Genomic DNA, 21,048 nt, shown 5'->3' on the forward strand with positions numbered 1-21,048 from the left:
GTTTCCATGGTAAGCCCTATGGAGATCTTAGAGATTTCTATCTGAAAATCATCCCAGGCAGCTTGCAGCAGAGTTAGACTCCTTCCACTATATGCTGCAGCTACTGTTTTTTAATCCCATTTTAACTTTTAACAGTATATTCCATGTGTCTTCAGCTTCAGTAGCTGTTATGATTAAGGCTACGATTTTGTCATGGACATTTTTAGTAAAAATCACAGACAAGTCATGGTCAATTAACAGAAATTTACGGAAGCCATGACCTCTCCCTGACGTTTACTAAAAACGTCCATGACAAAACACGGAGGGAGGAGGATCCAGCACCCTGCCCTGCTGTGGCTGGGAGCTGTGGCCCCTGCCCAGTAGCTGGGAGGGGGCCCCCTGCCTGTGGCAGCTAGGGAGCTGTGGGGGATACCCCCGCTGCCCACGGAGGCTGGGCAGCTGCCGGGGGATTTCCCGCCCGTGGTGGCTGGGGCACCCCAAAAATTCTTGGTCACCGGGGAACTGCCGGGTGATTTCCCCAACTCCCCGCCAATGCTGGCAGGGGTACCTTGAAGCTCCAGACCATCACAGGAGGTGGGGGTACCCTGTAGCTCCCAGCAGCTGTGGGCTGAAGTCATCGAGATCTGTGGAAGTCACAGATTCCGTAACTTCCGCGACCTGCATGACCAAATCATAGCGTTAGTTATGATGAATATTTAACATGGCTGCTGTAGCAGCCAAGTCATGAGATTAGCAGCATGCTAGGCTATTTAGAGTTAATCCATTAGGAGGAACTATAAACCCTTGATTACGGTTGTTAATTTGACTTTTTAAAGTATTGGCATGAAAATTAATTGATTTATCTTGGGTGGCTGAGCCAGCCAGGTCCTCCATTCTTCTGCAGTGGTAAAAAATGATAAATGCTTCTGATTCCAAGGTGATATATAGAACAACTGGTCTAGGAGTGAGCTCTGAAAGTGATTCCCTAGAAGTGGCAGTGTGCGTTTGTATCTTAGTGACTCCAGAATAAATGTGGTGTTTTACACATAAAAAATATTTTTCTGAACTGCAAGCCCAGTGGACCTAATGTGGGACTTGAGTCAGTCTGTGTTCCTTCCTTCCTTCCTTCCTTGCACATCATCCACCAATGTTAAAGATTTTACAGGGTAAATTCTGCCCTCTGATGCTCATTCAGCCTGTTTTTAATGGTGTAGCTGATTGGAGCTTAATAAGTGATTCTGTTGATGCATAGGAAGAAATTAGAATATAACAGGTATGACTGAATAAACTTGAGTTAAAGGTGATGTTTGCATAGTTATTTCAAATTAAATTAAACATTCATCATTTGTGCTGGGAAATGTGTAGTTTTTTGATCTTTGCTTGCTGGTGGAGACTTGGTTCTTTTCCTCTTTTTTTCAAACTCTCTTCTGATTCTAACTTCTAAACCTGAGGAGAGTCCCAAGTCTCTCCACCAAGGAGCAGACATGATCCTATCAGCCAAAGCTCATTAGACAGTAGTGTTTTTGCTGATGGCATTTCTGAGCAGCTCCTCCCTGAAAACTGGTTCCTGGTGGAATTGTGGCTTTCGATTTATACTATCACCTTTCATTCTGGTTTGCCTTGTGGTCAGGCATCTTACAGATCTGTACTGATCTCTTCTCCTAGCGGTTGGTGATGGAAAGCTTCACACTGGGAGACATGTGACATCCAGCGAAACCACATTAATTATAAATGTGAGCAGATGTAAAGTAGGAAGAGGAACACTATCTTTATTAATAATAATAATTAATAATAATAAAAAGCCAAGTGAAACTTGAGGCATTAACTTGGAAGTACATTCCTGACCTTTCAGTTTCATTGATGTCTTTATCATGGTAATGAAATGTCCTGGAAAAATTAAGTCCTTTCAGATAATAAAACTTAAAGGGTAAGTGAACTCATTTCTTTATATGGCCAGAGCCAGTTTAGATGACAGTGGCTGTCAGTAAAAAGTAAACATTCTCATATCGATTGTATTGTGATATTGTGGGGAGATGACAGGCATTCTGGGACGAAATGTTTACTTTTTAATTGCAACCATTGTAGATCTGGAAACCCCCTGCAGTTTTATTCTTTTAAACCTGCTGCACCTCAGATGGCTATAGGGAAGGTAAAATATTTCTGCTAGGAGGCACTTGAGTTCCACTGGAGATCAGTTTTGTCAGCTGTGACACATGCCTGATCTTTGCTGCCACATGAAGCATGTGATCAGAGGTCACTCTTTTTTGCTGCAGCGTTTCCAGGTCTGCCCTGAAAATAGCTTCTTAATAATAGCAGGTTAGATGTTGTGAATTTCAGGGGCAGCTGAGCCATCATTGATTCAGACTGTAATTCATCATTGCCGATCTGGATGATCCATGCTGTTGAGGTGAAAGATAAAAATCTGCTGTAACAAAAGATGCATTGATTGACTCTTTTCACAAGACTGTATGTAACCAAACCAGAATGGCTAACTGTGTTGTGATTCTTTCCTTTAAATGAAGATTATCAGCATAAAACAAACTGTAGCAAATTGCATTGCAATCAAGTGTGGGAGGTAATTTTATGCCTGTGGTTACATACAGATTCTTTTAAAAGACAGCCTTTGTTAGAAAACATCATAAACAACTTTTGTAGTGAAATTAATTGTATATGCCTGGAACATTAGCAAAGGGCCTCACCATGTGGCTCTGACTTTAATTGCTATGATATTATCTGAAATAGGAAAAGAAACGGGCAGCATTTCAGAACAGATCACCTTTGATGCCAAGTCAGAATAGCTCATTTTACAATTAAACTTTGTTTCCCACATATCTTTGCAACAAAAGGAAGCAACTGCATGGTTACTGAGTATGTGATAGTTAAGTTGTCAGTTTTGCTACTGAACCTAAAAGCAGACCTTTTTGTAGCTTATAGTCTTTATCTGCCCTCTGTTATGGCTTTTTCTGATAAGATCTCAAACCGCTAGCACGATGATGAGGCCTATTAAATGCCAACTTGATTCTAACAAAATAATAACGTTTCACATATGTAGGGTGACGAGATATCCGGTTTTTAAAGGGACAGTCCCATATTTATATATTGCAGGTGTCCTGACTTTTTCTTAAAAATGGGCAAATCGTCCCGTATTTTTGGTCCCTCCTCCCATCAGTAATGGCAGGTCGTACTGCTGGACAGATCCCTGCTTGCCAGCTACCCACCCACCAGCGGTGAGTGGGAGGGTCCAGTGGCAGAGGATAGGCACAAAGCCTTGGAAACAAGCAGGGAGAACTGGAGGTCCTGGTGATGTCAAGGAATTATGACGTGATTGGAATAACAGAGACTTGGTGGGATAACTCACATGACTGGAGTACTGTCATGGATGGTTATAAACTGTTCAGGAAGGACAGGCAGGGCAGAAAAGGTGGGGGAGTAGCACTGTATGTAAGGGAGCAGTATGACTGCTCAGAGCTCCGGTACGAAACTGCAGAAAAACCTGAGTGTCTCTGGATTAAGTTTAGAAGTGTGAGCAACAAGAGTGATGTAGTGGTGGGAGTCTGCTATAGACCACCGGACCAGGGGGATGAGGTGGATGAGGCTTTCTTCTGGCAGCTCGCAGAAGCTACTAGATCGCACGCCCTGGTTCTCATGGGTGAATTTAATTTTCCTGATATCTGCTGGGAGAGCAATACAGCGGTGCATAGACAATCCAGGAAGTTTTTGGAAAGCGTAGGGGACAATTTCCTGGTGCGAGTGCTAGAGGAGCCAACTGGGGGGGAGCTTTTCTTGACCTGCTGCTCACAAACCGGGAAGAATTAGTAGGGGAAGCAAAAGTGGATGGGAATCTGGGAGGCAGTGACCATGAGTATAAAAATATTGCTCGGGCATGTAGGAATGATATCAGGAGGGCCAAATTGCACCTGGAGCTGCAGCTAGCCAGAGATGTCAAGAGTAACAAGAAGGGTTTCTTCAGGTATGTTGGCAACAAGAAGAAAGCCAAGGAATGTGTGGGCCCCTTACTGAATGAGGGAGGCAACCTAGTGACAGAGGATGTGGAAAAAGCTAATGTACTCAATGCTTTTTTTGCCTCTGTTTTCACTAACAAGGTCAGCTCCCAGACTGCTGCGCTGGGCATCACAAAATGGGGAAGAGATGGCCAGCCCTCTGTGGAGATAGAATCATAGAATATCAGGGTTGGAAGGGACCCCAGAAGGTCATCTAGTCCAACCCCCTGCTCAAAGCAGGACCAATTCCCAGTTAAATCATCCCAGCCAGGGCTTTGTCAAGCCTGACCTTAAAAACCTCTAAGGAAGGAGATTCTACCACCTCCCTAGGTAACGCATTCCAGTGTTTCACCACCCTCTTAGTGAAAAAGTTTTTCCTAATATCCAATCTAAACCTCCCCCACTGCAACTTGAGACCATTACTCCTCGTTCTGTCATCTGCTACCATTGAGAACAGTCTAGAGCCATCCTCTTTGGAACCCCCTTTCAGGTAGTTGAAAGCAGCTATCAAATCCCCCCTCATTCTTCTCTTCTGCAGGCTAAACAATCCCAGCTCCCTCAGCCTCTCCTTATAACTCATGTGTTCCAGTCCCCTAATCATTTTTGTTGCCCTTCGCTGGACTCTCTCCAATTTATCCACATCCTTCTTGAAGTGTGGGGCCCAAAACTGGACACAGTACTCCAGATGAGGCCTCACCAATGTCGAATAGAGGGGAATGATCACGTCCCTCGATCTGCTCGCTATGCCCCTACTTATACATCCCAAAATGCCATTGGCCTTCTTGGCAACAAGGGCACACTGCTGACTCATATCCAGCTTCTCGTCCACTGTCACCCCTAGGTCCTTTTCTGCAGAACTGCTGCCTAGCCATTCGGTCCCTAGTCTGTAGCTGTGCATTGGGTTCTTCCGTCCTAAGTGCAGGACCCTGCATTTATCCTTATTGAACCTCATCAGATTCCTTTTGGCCCAATCTTCCAATTGGTCTAGGTCCTTCTGTATCCTATCCCTCCCCTCCAGCGTATCTACCACTCCTCCCAGTTTAGTATCATCCGCAAATTTGCTGAGAGTGCAATCCACACCATCCTCCAGATCATTTATGAAGATATTGAATAAAACCGGCCCCAGGACCGACCCCTGGGGCACTCCACTTGATACCGGCTGCCAACTAGACATGGAGCCATTGATCACTACCCGTTGAGCCCGACAATTTAGCCAGCTTTCTACCCACCTTATGGTGCATTCATCCAGCCCATACTTCCTTAACTTGCTGACAAGAATACTATGGGAGACCGTGTCAAAAGCTTTGCTAAAGTCAAGAAACAATACATCCACTGCTTTCCCTTCATCCACAGAACCAGTAATCTCATCATAAAAGGCGATTAGATTAGTCAGGCATGACCTTCCCTTGGTGAATCCATGCTGGCTGTTCCTGATCACTTTCCTCTCATGCAAGTGCTTCAGGATTGATTCTTTGAGGACCTGCTCCATGATTTTTCCAGGGACTGAGGTGAGGCTGACTGGCCTGTAGTTCCCAGGATCTTCCTTCTTCCCTTTTTTAAAGATTGGCACTACATTAGCCTTTTTCCAGTCATCCGGGACTTCCCCGGTTCGCCACGAGTTTTCAAAGATAATGGCCAGTGGCTCTGCAATCACAGCCGCCAATTCCTTCAGCACTCTCGGATGCAACTCGTCCGGCCCCATGGACTTGTGCACGTCCAGCTTTTCTAAATAGTCCCTAACCGCCTCTATCTCCACAGAGGGCTGGCCATCTCTTCCGCATTTTGTGATGCCCAGCGCAGCAGTCTGGGAGCTGACCTTGTTAGTGAAAACAGAGGCAAAAAAAGCATTGAGTACATTAGCTTTTTCCACATCCTCTGTCACTAGGTTGCCTCCCTCATTCAGTAAGGGGCCCATACTTTCCTTGGCTTTCTTCTTGTTGCCAACATACCTGAAGAAACCCTTCTTGTTACTCTTGACATCTCTGGCTAGCTGCAGCTCCAGGTGCGATTTGGCCCTCCTGATAACATTCCTACATGCCCGAGCAATATTTTTATACTCTTCCCTGGTCATATGTCCAACCTTCCACTTCTTGTAAGCTTCTTTTTTATGTTTAAGATCCGCTAGGATTTCACCATTAAGCCAAGTTGGTCGCCTGCCATATTTACTATTCTTTCGACTCATCGGGATGGTTTGTCCCTGTAACCTCAACAGGGATTCCTTGAAATACAGCCAGCTCTCCTGGACTCCTTTCCCCTTCAAGTTAGTCCCCCAGGGGATCCTGGCCATCCGTTCCCTGAGGGAGTCGAAGTCTGCTTTCCTGAAGTCCAGGGTCCGTATCCTGCTGCTTACCTTTGTTCCCTGCGTCAGGATCCTGAACTCAACCAACTCATGGTCACTGCCTCCCAGATTCCCATCCACTTTTGCTTCCCCCACTAATTCTACCCGGTTTGTGAGCAGCAGGTCAAGAAAAGCACCCCCCCTAGTTGGCTCCTCTAGCACTTGCGCCAGGAAATTGTCCCCTACGCTTTCCAAAAACTTCCTGGATTGTCTATGCACCGCTGTATTGCTCTCCCAGCAGATATCAGGAAAATTAAAGTCACCCATGAGAATCAGGGCATGCGATCTAGTAGCTTCCGTGAGCTGCCGGAAGAAAGCCTCATCCACCTCATCCCCCTGGTCCGGTGGTCTATAGCAGACTCCCACCACTACATCACTCTTGTTGCACACACTTCTAAACTTAATCCAGAGACACTCAGGTTTTTCTGCAGTTTCGTACCGGAGCTCTGAGCAGTCATACTGCTCCCTTACATACAGTGCTACTCCCCCACCTTTTCTGCCCTGCCTGTCCTTCCTGAACAGTTTATAACCATCCATGACAGTACTCCAGTCATATGAGTTATCCCACCAAGTCTCTGTTATTCCGATCACGTCATAGTTCCTTGACATCACCAGGACCTCCAGTTCTCCCTAACCTCAGGGAGATAGAGGTGGTTAGGGACTATTTAGAAAAGCTGGACGTGCACAAGTCCATGGGGCCGGACGAGTTGCATCCGAGAGAGCTAAAGGAATTGGCGGCTGTGATTGCAGAGCTATTGGCCATTATCTTTGAAAACTCGTGGCGAACGGGGGAAGTCCCGGATGACTGGAAAAAGGCTAATGTAGTGCCAATCTTTAAAAAAGGCTGCTTTCAACTACCTGAGAGGTGGTTCCAGAGAGGATGGTTCTAGACTATTCTCAGTGGTAGAAGAGGACAGGACAAGGAGTAATGGTCTCAAGTTGCAGTGGGGGAGGTTTAGATTGGATATTAGGAAAAACTTTTTCACTAGGAGGGTGGTGAAACACTGGAATGCGTTGCCTAGGGAGGTGGTGGAATCTCCTTCCTTAGAGTCTTTTAAGGTCAGGCTTGACAAAGCCCTGGCTGGGATGATTTAACTGGGAATTGGTCTTGCTTTTGAGCAGTGGGTTGGACTAGATGACCTCCTGAGGTCCCTTCCAGCCCTGATATTCTATGATTCTATGATGGGGTGGGTGTGCAAGGCTGGTGGTGGAGCAAAACTGCAGTGCACCTGGCCAGCTGCTCCCCCTGTTGCTCTGTCAGCGCAGCCCACAGCTGCATGCCGACTCTCAGCCACCAGGGCCCCGCCCCCCGTCCTGTTTCCAGCCGGCACTGGCCGCACACTGTGAGCTGCAGTGACTGGTAAGTGCAGGCAGGCACCAGATGGCAGCCAGTTAGGTATCGCCCCTGCTGCCCACCCGGTGGCCCTTTAGCTACTCCCCCTCTCTCTGTCCTCTCCCTCCCCCTCCCCAGTCCCGCTTGTCCTCCATATCATCCCAGGCAGAGTGCGTTCCGTTCCCAGTGCTGTGCGGAGAGCCAGCCCGTGGTCGAAGTGCTCAGATCACCAACAGCCTGGCTGGCAGGTTCCTTCCTTCCCCTGCTGCGTCTGGCTGGGTTGGTGCCCCAGGAAAGTCCAAGACCCTCCAGCCCGGGGTACTGGCCAGGAGGAGCTGAGTCCTGCATGTACCAGAGCCCCACAGCGCTGACACAGGGAAGCCTCTCTGTTCATCAGCTAAGCTCTGGAGTGGTGGCGGAAAGCAATTTCCAGCCTGTTCGTGCCCTGCCCCTGAAGGCTTCACAGCAGCCCCCCAGGCAGGGGCTTAGCGCCCTCTTTGCCTGTCTCCGCCCTGCCCCGCTCCTCCCCCCCAGTGTGTACCCCCAGGGAGTACAGGGCTTCTCCATCCCCTAGGCACCCTCTTCTGCTGAGACGGGTTTGCAGAAGCCCCTGCAGTCAGGTTCTCTGGGCCCTGGGGCACAATGCCTTAGGGCTTAACCCCTTCCTGCCTGTGCTGTAGCTGGGGGACAGGAGGCAGCTGGGTTATGTTGGTGGCTAGCAGCAGCCTGGAGATGTTGGCTACCTTTCGACACTTTGCAGGCAGGAAGGGACAAGCTACTTCCAACCACTGGGGAGTGGCAGAAGAGGGAGAAGAGATGAGCTCTGCAAAGAAATGGGCCAAGTCAGTTCCATCCCTTCCCTCCCACACAGTACAGAAAGGCTGCTGCTGGCCACATTCTGGTGTGAACCCTGGCAGAAATCGGGGGTGGGGGGGAATGTGACTGCATGCCCCTCCCAGTGTGTTGCCTTGGAAGACATGGCGCCAGGTACCAGGAGAGGTGGGTCCGTCCTGGGGCCCAGCCAGGCATGGAGGGCGGAGAATACTGGGCAGGGAGGGTCAGATTGGTCAGTCACCCCCCGTGTAAGAGAGGTGTACAGGTGTGTGTGAGACTTCTCCCCATGTATTTATGGGGGGGGGAGGTAGGGGTGTGTGAACCCTAAAGCCTTAAAGATAAGAAGGTAAATAAAAAGAATCCAACTATGTAGTATTTCTTTTTAATGGGCTCAGTCAAGTGATGTTAATTTGAATGTTTTGTACTGCATAGTTCTTCTGATTGATTGGTTGCCGTTGAACTTGCTTGAATGAGTAATTTTACCAGGTGTCCCATATTCAGCATAGGGAAATGCATTAACCAAATGCAGGAACCTACACATATGGTATGGATTAACCAAATACAGGAACATGCTGATCAATCACACTATAAAGTGGATAAGTTCGTAATGGATAATGGATAAGTTCGTAATGACTTTTAAGTTTCCTAGGAGGGCATTTGTTAAATAATTTATTGTAATATTCTGGCAGCATTTTGAACAATTGTGCTTGGTTTTTCAGACACCTGAGATGAACTCTGTCGCCACATCCCCTATAAAACCTACTCAAGAAGAGCAATCACTGACTCCTCCTGGGAAGGTGATTGCCATCAGCACCAGGAGTCCAGGCTGTGCCCGAAACCAATCTGCTCTTCGCAACAAGACCTTTTCTCCCAATGCTAGTTCCAGCTCCTCAGGTGAGCACCCATGGGAATGACCTCAGTGGATCATACCATTGGTCCACCAAATCACTACCCCAGTGTCCCATCCTTCAGAGGAAACCCTTCCCATAATTAAGGCTAAGATTATGTCATGGAAGTCACAGATTCTGTGACTTTGAGATTTCTGTGACATTTTCATCTTCAGCTGCTGCAGGCATTGGGGGGACCCTGCAGCTCTCAGCCTTTGCGAGCAGTGGGTGCTGGACCCCCCACCCCTCCTTCTATCCCTCTGCAAGGCTTGGGCTCTCACCCTTTTGTCAGCCCCATTTTTGTCAGTATTTTTTAGTAAAAGTCAGGGACAGGTCACAGACTTCTGTGCATTTTTGTTTATTGCTTGTGACCTGTCCCTGACTTTTACTAAAAATAACCATGACAAAAATCTTAAACTTACCCATAATGCACCTGGTCAGTTCTGCAATATTATTTCTGTGGCTGGTTGAGAAGGGATGATCATTCATTCTTGACAGTTGATGAAGACACACATCCCTGGTAACTTAGCTAGAGTCACTACAAGTTACTCGTATATAGGTTTATTTTTTTGAATCTTGCAAACTACTCACCTCAATAATGCATTTACATGTGGGAATGCTGTAGGTTAACTTTACGTGACTGTGAAACATTTTCTAGTAAAGGAAGCCACTCACTAGTCAGTCTTCCTGGGGAAGCATCCTTCTGTGAGATAATGATTGATGTTGGATTGTACAGTGTCATAAGGGTGAAGAATGTGGGGATAAGAAGTATGTTGGTTAAGATCAGGTAAAATAGCATTTAAAATGAGACATTCCTGTGTCATTCTACCAAGTTGGAATATTGAATGAGCATGAATTACCTTCTTATCCCACTAGAGGATTGTCGCTTGTCAGCTCCAACTGTGTGGACAGAATTTCAATGTCCTCATTCTCAGTCTAGTTGCTTTTGTCATCACACATTTTATGGCTTGCAGAACAGGCCATGAAGGTGTCAAGGTTACTGGGAATAATCAGCATTTTTATATCATTATTGTAATGCCAGTGCCTTAATGATCAATTTAATTAATGCTGTAAAACACTGTACTTAGGGCTCTGTGTGTTTCTCATTATAGAGTAATACGAAGCAATTTCATCTTAGTTTAAATCTTCCTTGCATTGGTTTGCAGACAAGACTGTATTTTAATTTTCAGGAAAGAGCCCAGTAATTTTATAGGTCTAAGTGTAAAAACCCTTTTTGTTAGTGCAAAGAGAAATGGGGGCAGTGGGGTGGGAAAGGGAAGTCAATCACCAGGGGAAAGGAGAGGTGAGGACATTGGACTATGCCCTGAGGGAGGGGGTGGGCAGTGAGTGTGGGAGGAGCAGATGAAGGGAAACCATCTCTGGGGCAAGGATTCTGAAGGAGTGGGAGCTGAAGAAGGGTTGGGAGTCAGTTTGCCCTCCGAGTAGCAGAGAGCACCCTCACCTCTCCCTGGGTGTAGACTGCAGACAGACTCTTCTGGTCCACAGTCATCTTGACCACTGGTGGTTGCTGCTTCAAGGACAGGTGTGTGTCCATGCTGTGCTGCAAATTCTGCCAGCAGTGCTGATCTCATGGGGGATGAAGGCTGTGCTGCTGGCCAACACAGAGATTGACCTGTCCTCCACTGACATCCTGCTCCCAGATAAGTCTCCTTCAGTTACCACCAGAAGGCATCTCAACAGCTGACTAATGTTACAGTAGTGCCCAAAGACCTTAATCAGTAGGAGTCCCCCGCATTGTGCTAAGCACCATACAAACTATTAAGAAGGCCCAGTTCCTGTCTCACAGATCTCTATAATTATCTTCCTTATAATTGGATATGGCAGACAGGCAAGTAGTATTATTCCCATGTTACAGTAATGGGAACTGAGGCACAGCTTCCAAACACAGAGGTACTTTAAAAATATGCGTGCACACACAAACTCTCTAAATAATAAGGCTCAATTTTCTTCTCAACTTAAAAATGTTGAATTCTCTTAGTGTTTGATTTTAAATATTCTCCTGTGAGAACTGCAGCTCAATCACTGTAGTGTTGTGCTTAAGAGCCTTCTGGAAAGTAACTAGCCTTTAAGCCAGAGGTCTCAAACTCAAATGACCAAGAAGGCCACATGAGGACTTTGGCCCGAGGGCCGCACCACTGACCTCCCTGGCCCCACCCTCACTCTGCCTCTTCCCACCCCTTCCCTGCCCCCATTCCAACCCCTTCCCTGAAATCCCCACTCCAACTCTGCCCCCTCCCTGCCCCCAGGGAGTGCAGGAGGGGTGCAGGGTGCAGCAGGGGGTTGGGGTGCAGGAGGGGTGCGGGGTGCGTCAGGGCTCAGGGCAGGGGTGCAGGGTGGAGCAAGCGGTCAGGGTGCAGGGTGAGGCAGGCGGCTCAAGGCCGGTTGGGGTGCAGGAGGGATGCAGGGTACAGCAGGGGGCTCAGGGCAGGGGTGCAGGGTGCAGCAGGGGGCTTAGGACAGGGCGTTGGGGTGCAGCAGGGGGCTTAAGGCAGGGGGTCAGGGTGCAGTAGGGGTTCCGGGGGGCGGATCCAGCCTGGCATGCACCGTGGGCAGGGCAGGCTGCTTGCCCTGCCCCCATGCTGCTCTGGGAAGCAGCCAGGACCTGTGCGGGGGGGGACAGGGGTTTGTGTGTTGCCCTGGCTGCTTCTCTAGGTACCTCCCCTGAAGCTCCCATTAGCCAGGAACAGAGATCCGTGGCCAAAGGGAGCTTCGGGGGAGGTACCTGGAGGAGCGGCCAGGGCAACACACAGACCCCTGTGCCTCCAGATCCTGGCCGCTTCTCGGTAAATGGCGGAGGTACCACAGGGAACTGGCAGGCCGCAGAAAATAACCCCGCGGGCCCAGTGTTTGAGACCCCTGCTTTAAACCAAAGTGAAAGTGACTTAAAAGTGTCAGTTTCACTCCTGTTTATAGTCACGTTCTAGCCTATTTTTGTTAGTAGTTGGGTAACACCCCTAGAGCCCCACACAGCTGCAGTATAAACTCACCAGGCCTTCTACTAGTAGGATGTTTCCAAAAGTGAAAGGCTCAATTCCAATGTTAAACAGTGTCCCTTAAGTGACTAGCCACAAGATGTCAGAGCATGTTAATATTGGAGCTGAGTGGAGTCTAATATTTATTTAATTTTCTTTCTTTATATAGAAGTTAACTTAGAAATTAGCTGACACGAGCACTGGAGCTATCATCTGCAAAATAAGTTTTCAGGTGCCTAAGTAGCCCCTGGAATCATGGTTAAAGATGCTCCCCTCACCAAGGTCTGAAATGGTGTTCCTGCCAGTGAAAGAGAAAATCTAGTATTCATGCAGCTCTAATTGAGATATTATATTGTATATCTGTCCCTTAGAAATAAAACAAAACGGTGCCTGCTTCTATGTAGCTTCATGTTCACATATAAATAGGAAGATATAGTTGTCTGTGTTAGCCTGCATCATTCACACCTGCTAATCGCAACATATAGAGATATAGTGCCACTCTTATGTTATAGGATTTTACTCACTAAGGTGAAAATAATGTAAAATCATAGCTTGAATTTAAGTAGTTTTTCACACTATCAGTATGGTACTTAGTAGCATTGATCTGGGTGCTGAATTTGGAAATTACTCCCAGAAAGTAAATCTAAGATGTATTTTCAGTGGTCTGGATCATAACTCTGTTAGTACACAGTAACAAACTCCATCTCATCTGTGCATAAAGTGCTATTAAAGTCTGCAGTAGAATGTCTGCCAGAAAATAAATAGTCAGGTTTTTAGAAATGAACCTTTTAGCTGTGATTTCTCACAGTGCTTTTTATCGTGAGCCTTTCTGACATCTAACTTCTTATAGCTAAATTGAGTTAGCTTTTCCAATAGAAAGTAACAATTTAAAAGCCAGCTTGTGCACACTCTAAGGGGAATTGAAAGTCTTGACTAACAGACAGTTTCACGGCAGCAGCAAAGAAGGCCAGGATGAGGAAAAAGGGGATTGTACACTGCGGGGAAAAAAGGGAAGAGCAGCAGGAGAGATACAGTGTGAACTAGAAAGTTTAAACAAAATTAAATTTGATCCCATAAACTATATTGCATCTGCTGAATGGTGTCTTACTGGGTACATTTGACACCCCTTTTTACTGCTTTATATAAGAAAATACCTTCTGCTGTCAGTTTTGTTTAACTCTTTTTACCAAATATAAATTGGTAACTAATAGTATCACAAACCATGTGGGCTTTGCTCTCCTGGTTTGTAACCAAAACCCCTAGGTGATTTTTAGAAAGGACGGTGTGGCCTCGTTAACTGAACACAATCCCACCACTTCCACTGACTTGTGTGGTCTTAACCAATTTACTATAAATTGCCTTTTTTTTTTTTTTTAAACTCTCTCACTGAAGTCAATGGGAATTGTGTCGCTCAGTAGCTCTTCAAAATCTTGAAATAGATTTCTCAGGAGAGTTCAGCATCCACTAGTGTAGCTGCTGGGTACTGAGCTCTTTTGAAATATGGCCCTACACTTTTATCTCGTATGTATCTGAGTGTCCGCATCTGTAAAATGGGGAAAATATATCCACTGCAAACTAGGTAAGTCAGGGTTAATGTTCTTCAAAGCACTCTTTAAGTAAAGTATTATGCATTATAATAAACTGTTATATAGACACCCAGTTTTATACGCACAGTGTAAATTTCACACACTTTTCAGTTGTCATAGAACATTAGCAATATTGGATTTCAGCCAGTGTGTTTTTTTCAAAATTGATTGGCAGCTTGGAGTGTGACATTGCATTGTTGTCCAAACCAAGATATTTTCCATTTATATTTAATTTTCAAAAAATGAAATTTTCACTAAATCATCATAACCTTATTTAATTATGCAAAAATCTATGGCCTCGTACCTCTGGGAGTAGTGGCAGAGTGTTTCTAGTGAACTGAGCAATAGTCTCTCAATTTACTGTAATCAGAAAGTTACATAGGGATTGTACCTCTGTATTTACCTTGTTCAACTATATTTCATACTTTAGTTTTTTTCAAATACAGTATCAATCTGAACCAGAAATAAACAATACAGAATCTTTGGACACTGACCTCTTATTTGCACTACACTCCTTTGCTTGTGAATGTATTAGTCATGTATATTTACCATTTGGAAAACCCGCCCTCAACTGTTTCAGCAGATATAAAAGATACACTTCTCAGTAGAGTCGTGTGAATCTCTGAATCAGATCCATAGATGTCAGTGTCTGTATTAATGTGTTGCTTTTTAACGCCTTTCATCCAAAGATCTCAAAGCAAATTAATGAGTCGCAATATCACTGTGAAGTATATAAGTGTATCCCCATTGTATAGATGGGGAGACTGAAGCACAAAGATATTGAGTTGCCCAGTGTCACACAGTGAGTCAGTTGCAGAGCCAGGAATATAATCCAGGAGTGCTGACTCCCAGTCCTGTTCTCCATCTACTAAATATAATTCCTTTCATTTTTATTTTGTTAAATGGTTGATTAAAATCTTCCAGGTTTGAGAAACCCCCCTAGACCTCTCTTGGCAGCTGGTCCCTCAAGTTCTGGAGGAGCTGATGCAGATGGTGGGCTCTTCGCAGTTCCCACGACTCTACCACCCAATAGCCGACATGGAAAGCTGTTCTTGCCTAGCAAGGAAGCAGAAATGACCTTCCGACAGCACTTGGACACGATCAGTGTAAGTGAAATTGTTTCAGGGTGACTGGCACTTTTAAGAGGGAGCAGGGTCCAGTGCACCTCTGACTGATTACCTGCTGCCCAATTAGGTTTAAGGGATGGCACCTGGGTCTTGTAAAGGGGGAGACAGCAGCAGGAGAAGGTGGACTACCCAGAGAGGTAAGGGTGCAGCTCGAGGATGTAGCTGTGGCAGAGACTGTGGAGAGCAGGAGGCTCCCGCAGGAGACCCAGAGTAACCAGGGGAGGGCCAAGAGAGCCCAAAGAGGGGTTGCCTGCTGATTTTTCTGATCCGGAAAAAGAGAATTGAAGAAGGCTGAGCTCCAGCTAGGAAGGGAAGGGAATGGCTGCTTGGTGAAGAGCAGACTGGGACAGAAGAGCTCCAGAACTGGCTGAATATGAACTTTTGTGTTGTGGTGATGGACTTTATTGTGGGACTTTGAGGATTGTTGTGAACTGTTTGTTATTGAACCAGTCCCAAGGAAGCATGGTGTTAGCCATGAGAGAGCCTGTGTAGAGTTTAAGGAGTCCTGAAAGAAGGGGAAATTGAGACAGGCCTCTATAGAGCCACACTTGGCCATCAGGGGGCACTACAGGCAGCCACGCCCTCTTACAGAGACCAGTGAACAAAATGTAGCATGCTGGAGCCTGACCCAGCTCCTAGTGGGGATTAAAATCCTACTGGTCCAAGAATGACTGATTTGAATATTAAAAAGCACCGTCTTCTTTATGAAGAAATGTCTCCAATAGTGTTCAGAACTGACATTACACTGGAAGAAGTTTGTCAGGTGCTTGAGCATACAGCTGAGCTTCAAAGCTACACCAACTTGAAAGCCAGAATGCGATCTCACTGGCACTTTGCTAATTCAAGTTCACCAGTTGAAGTCAAAGTTCTGTCGTATTTACACATGTAGAAAAACTAGTTGATATTTCTTTGTTTATCAAAGTTTGAAATGTCTCATCAGGTTTTGTTGACTCAATAACTACTTGTTCTTTTTCAAGTGATGGTCCCTGTTGTAGTCTACTGTGGGTTACACATGGATCCAGAGTCGGAGAATTTGAAAGAAGTGTCCATTGATATGCACATGCACCCTGACTCACCTCATGTTTCTGTTCAAGGTGATAAAGGTCACGGCAGACCAACTGCATCTCCAGTTCCTTCTCACTGCCACGTGGTCTGGGTTGGAGCCTCCAGTGTCCTCATCTCTGATGCAGCTCTGTTACCTTTAATTGTACATAGTTTTTAGTTTTAGTTGTAGTTTTAACAGCTCAGAATAAAGGTCAGCGACTTCCCCCAGTCCCCACACCCCCTATACCTTATTCGAGTACCGGACTATGCCCAGCATTTCAAACTGCACCTCCTGCCCACGATTCTTCTCGGTCAGTGATGACCACCAATGCTGTCTCTACAGCCTAGAAGAGGCTCTCATTGCAGCTAGGTGCAGTGTTTGTCAGTCTTTTCCCAGCTGTAGCAGAAGTCAAGCACTTTGTCTCCAGAAGTATCTCCTGGAGAAGGCCATGAGACTACAGTTGGACCCAGGCTGGAGAATTCCCCCATACATCTGCCAGAATCAGTGAGGAGTGTGCCTCCTGCTGCTACTACATCCAACTCCGGTAACAGCAGAGCCACCCCTACAGAGCTCGTGTTGGGGCCTATTTGGGAGATTTGGAAGCACTCCCATCAGTGTGGGACTAAGTTTTCCTCCAAGTCTTACCTCAAAGAAACACTCCTTCCACCAGCTCGGCCCAAGGGGATGACATGTGTTCTACATTCCACAGGCACAAAAAGAAGACCCGTAAACAGTGAGAACACTGGTTCCAGGCAGTGACCCATCGGTACTGCTATCTCCAGCACCTCACAAAACGTGAGACCCTCTGGCACCAGTAAAGTGCCACTACTGGCAGCCATAAAAGAGAGTGTAGTGTCCCTTCTGCCAGGGAGATCCTGATCTATGGCTGCACCCCAAGATGTCTTTGCTTTACTGGATCTAAAGTCGTCTCCTCCTCCATCGGGTCCTTCCAGCTCCAGGGAACTCATATTTCTGGCATAAGACATGCCTGCGGTACAGGGTCTATTGCCCCCTAACATATATGCTATACACCTCTCCATTGGCTCCAACGGTACTGCCTTTGGAACCAGTCCTCCTTTTCTTTTTTGGATGAATCTGAACCTGCAGAAGAATCACCTTTCCCATACCACTCCTATGCACCACCACAGAGACCGGCACAACCATGGTAGCAACTATCTGCTCACCTTCCCCAGAGCCTCTGGTGTCCCATGCCTTGGGAACTCCACAACGTCCCACAGAATAAAGGTGCGATTCCGGAAGCTGCAGAGATTCCCCTAGTCCTGGACTACATTTTGTCCTTAAAGATATCGGGTCTCTCTATCAGCTGCTTGGAAGTCTGTCTATCGGCAATTAGTGTGTTCCATCCTCCAACAGAGGGTTACTCAGTTTTTACACACCCACTAACCAATAGATTTTGGAAAGACCTCCTCAGAACGGTCCCACTCTACAAATGATCACACCTCAGTGGGACCTGAATCTGGTATTTTCAGTATTAACAAAAAAACCCCTTTGAGCCAGTGGCATCCTGCTCCATGTTCCTCCTCTCCATGAAGGTCACCTGCCTTGTTGCCATCACTTAACCGAGAAGGGTTGGTGAACTAAGGACTATGATGGTGGACCCGCCATTTACAGTATTCCACAAGGATAAGGTCTCTATACCTACACCCAAAATTTTATTTTTTACCAAAGGTCGTCTCCTGGTTTTATATTAACCAATCCATTCACCTACCTGTCTTCTTCCCACACACCCACAAACTCTACATCTCCCCTCAACATCTGACAGGCTTTGACCTTTTATCTACAGAGAACAAAAACAATCAGGAATTCCCCTCGCCTGTTCGTTGTGGTGGCAGAGAAAATCAGGGGCCAGGCTGTCTCCACCCAGAGAATCTCCAAATGGATTTCCAGCTGCATTAAATTCTGCTACCAGACGTTGAATCCAGGCTTTGGAGCTGTACTCCAGCTCCACTCCAGCCCCAGGCAAAAACCTGCAGCTCCACTGCTCTGGAGCTGCTCCGCGCTCCAGCTCCGGGCTCCGCTCCAAAGCCCTGGTCAAATCTGCCTTCCCCCCCACCCCCCATGAGGGTACAGACTCACTCCACTAGAGCTGAAGGAATAACCACAGCATCCCTTCAAGATGTGCCTCTCACAGAGATATGTAGAGCGGCCACATGGAGTATTCTGTCCACACATTTGCCACACACTGCACCTTGGTGCAGGACTTGGTGGCAGATGACTCCTTTGGCATGGTGGTTCTCCACATGACCCTTCTGTCCTCGTCCTCACACCCTCCTCCTACTTAGGTACTGCTTGTCAGTCACCCACAGTGGAATACAGTAGGGACCATCACTTGAAGAGGAGGTTACTTACCTCTAACTGGAGGCTCTTCGAGGTGGGTGGTCCCCATCTGTATTCCACTTCCCGCCCTCCTTCTCCTCTGCTTTGGATCTGCCAGATTCACATTGGAGAAGGAACTGGAGACCTGATCTGCCCTGCCCTTTGTCACCTCAGACAGAAGCACGAAGCAAGTTGGGGAGCATGTGTGGATCAACAGACACTACTTTCAAATTCTGACTCCCAAGTGCCTGTTGCGCATGCGTAATCCACAGCAGAATACAGGTACATCTCCAGGAACTTCCAGTAACAGGTAAGTAACCTCCTCATACCAAACCATGATAGATGAGTAGTTAGTAAAACATTTCCTTTGGGAGTGAGCTTCCTTCCCATAAAACTGGTAAAAGAATGTATTGCTCAGTTTATAAAATGAGTGATCCTGACAGAAAACATTATTGGAGTAGTTCCTAGAGGCCTTAAAAGAGATCAGGGCCCTATTGTGCTAGACCACCTACAAACACGCAGTGAGACTGGGCCTGCCCCAAACTGCCTAAGTGTAGATACACAATACAGACCAAATATGGGGGAGCAGGGGAAGCAGAAGCATGTAGAGATGAGGTGACTTGCCCAGAGTCTCACATCAGGTCAGTAGCGGATTCAGGAAAAGAACTCGGGTCTCCTGATTCCCAGTCTAATGCCCTGTCAGTTGGACCAAGCTGCTTCAGTGCTGAGGAGAACTGGAAGAGGACCTTAAAGTATTAATTTCTAGTTTAGGGAAATTAAACATAGTGTACATAGTTCAGTGGAGCTTTCCCCTCATTGAAGTCTAACTTTGAGCAGCCTGCAGTTAGAATAATATACAATTTCAATACACCATATACCAAAGATGAGGGAGGTATATATGGTCTGCAGGTAATTTTGGCATGAAGGACTTTAGATTGATTTGAAACTTAAGAACGGCCATACTGGGTCAGACCAAAGGTCCATCTAACCCAGGATCCTCTCTTCCGACTGGCTAATACCAGGTGCTTCAGAACAGGTAATCAAGTGATCCATCTTGTCGCCCATTCCCAGCTTCTGGCTGGGGTGTTTTGGATGAATGGACTATAAGATGGACAGAAAGCTGGCTAGATCGTTGGGCTCAACAGGTAGTGATCAATGGCTCTATGTCTAGTTGGCAGCCGGTATCAAGCGGAGTGTCCCAAGGGTCAGTCCTGGGGCCAGTTTTGTTCAATAGCTTCATTAATGATCTGGAGGATGGTGTGGATTGCACCCTCAGCAAGTTTGCAGATTACGCTAAACTAGGAGGAGTGGTAGATACACTGGAGGGTAGGGTTAGGATATAGAGGAACCTAGACAAATTAGAGGATTGGACCAAAAGAAATTTGAGGAGGTTCAACAAGGACAAGTGCAGAGTTCTGCACTTACGACAGAAGAATCCCATGCACTGCTACAGACTAGGGACCGAGTGCCTAGGCAGCAGTTCTGCAGAAAAGGACCTAGGGGTTACAGTGGACGAGAAGCTGGATATGAATGAACAGTGTGCCCTTGTTGCCAAGAAGGCTAACAGCATTTTGGGCTGTACAAGTAGGAGCATTGCCAGCATATTTAGGGACGTGATCATTCCCCTCTATTTGGCATTGGTGAGGCCTCATCTGGATTACTTTGTCCAGTTTTGGGCCCCACGCTACAAGAAGGATGTGGAAAAATTGGAAAGAGTCCAGCAGAGGGCAACAAAAATAATTAGGGGGCTGGGGTACATGATTTATGAGGAGAGGCTGATGGAACTGGGATTATTTAGTTTGCAGAACAGAAGAATGAGATGGGATTTGATAGCTGCTTTCAACTACCTGAAAGGGGGCTCCAAAGAGGATGGATTTAGACTGTTCTCAGGGGTACCAGATGACAGGACAAGGAGTAATGGTCTCTAGTTGCAGTGGGGGAGGTTTAGGTTGGATATTAGGGAAAACTTTTAAACTAGGAGAATGGTGAAGCACTGGAATGCGTTACCTAGGGAGGTGGTGGAATCTCCTTCCTTAGAGTCTTTTAAGGTCAGGCTTGACAAAGCCCTGGCTGGGATGATTTAGTTGGTGATTGGTCCTGCTTTGAGCAGGGGGTTGGACTAGATGACCTCCTGAGGTCCCTTCCAACCCTGCTATTCTATGAAAGAGGTGTTGTTTTGTTTCTGGTGTCTTTAATAGTTACATTATTCATGAGAGTTTAGGGAGGAATTTTTCATGACTGGGTGGTCAAAATAGTGTGTAACACGTGTCCTTTCTCTCCCTGCCCCCCCCCGCTCCCCCAGATGCAGTCAGACTACTTCTTGCCAAAACCAAGGAGATTGCGGAACAGGCACCTGCGGAAGCCATTGGTGGTACAGGTCAGAGAAATTTGACTGAGTCTGGCATTTATTTGCTTGTTGAGTAGACAATCAGTGAGGTTTTCCTAAAAATAAGAATTTCGCTTCCTCTCTCATGTCCTCCGGGGAAATAAAACTGAAAGGTCATAGGGAACAAGGATTCTTCTTTGAGTAGTATCCCTATGGGTGCTCCACTGTAGGTGTGTATGCGTCCCTGTGTTTCTAATCGGAG

General features: G+C 46.6%; 1 protein-coding gene across 4 annotated transcripts in view; it reads left to right on the forward strand.

The window, feature by feature from the left end:
- Positions 1-21,048, forward strand: part of CRAMP1 (cramped chromatin regulator 1) — a 121,095-nt gene that overhangs the window by 63,652 nt on the left and 36,395 nt on the right. For all 4 annotated transcript variants that reach the window (XM_073362971.2, XM_073362970.2, XM_073362972.2 and 1 more), the window contains exons 11-13: positions 9,205-9,379; positions 14,876-15,057; positions 20,763-20,837. In XM_073362971.2, the coding sequence (XP_073219072.1) occupies positions 9,205-9,379; positions 14,876-15,057; positions 20,763-20,837 (432 nt within the window). The remainder of the gene's footprint in view (positions 1-9,204; positions 9,380-14,875; positions 15,058-20,762; positions 20,838-21,048) is intronic.

This window comes from Lepidochelys kempii, chromosome 10 (genome assembly GCF_965140285.1).
Source record: "Lepidochelys kempii isolate rLepKem1 chromosome 10, rLepKem1.hap1, whole genome shotgun sequence".
Taxonomy (NCBI): Eukaryota; Metazoa; Chordata; order Testudines; family Cheloniidae; genus Lepidochelys; species Lepidochelys kempii.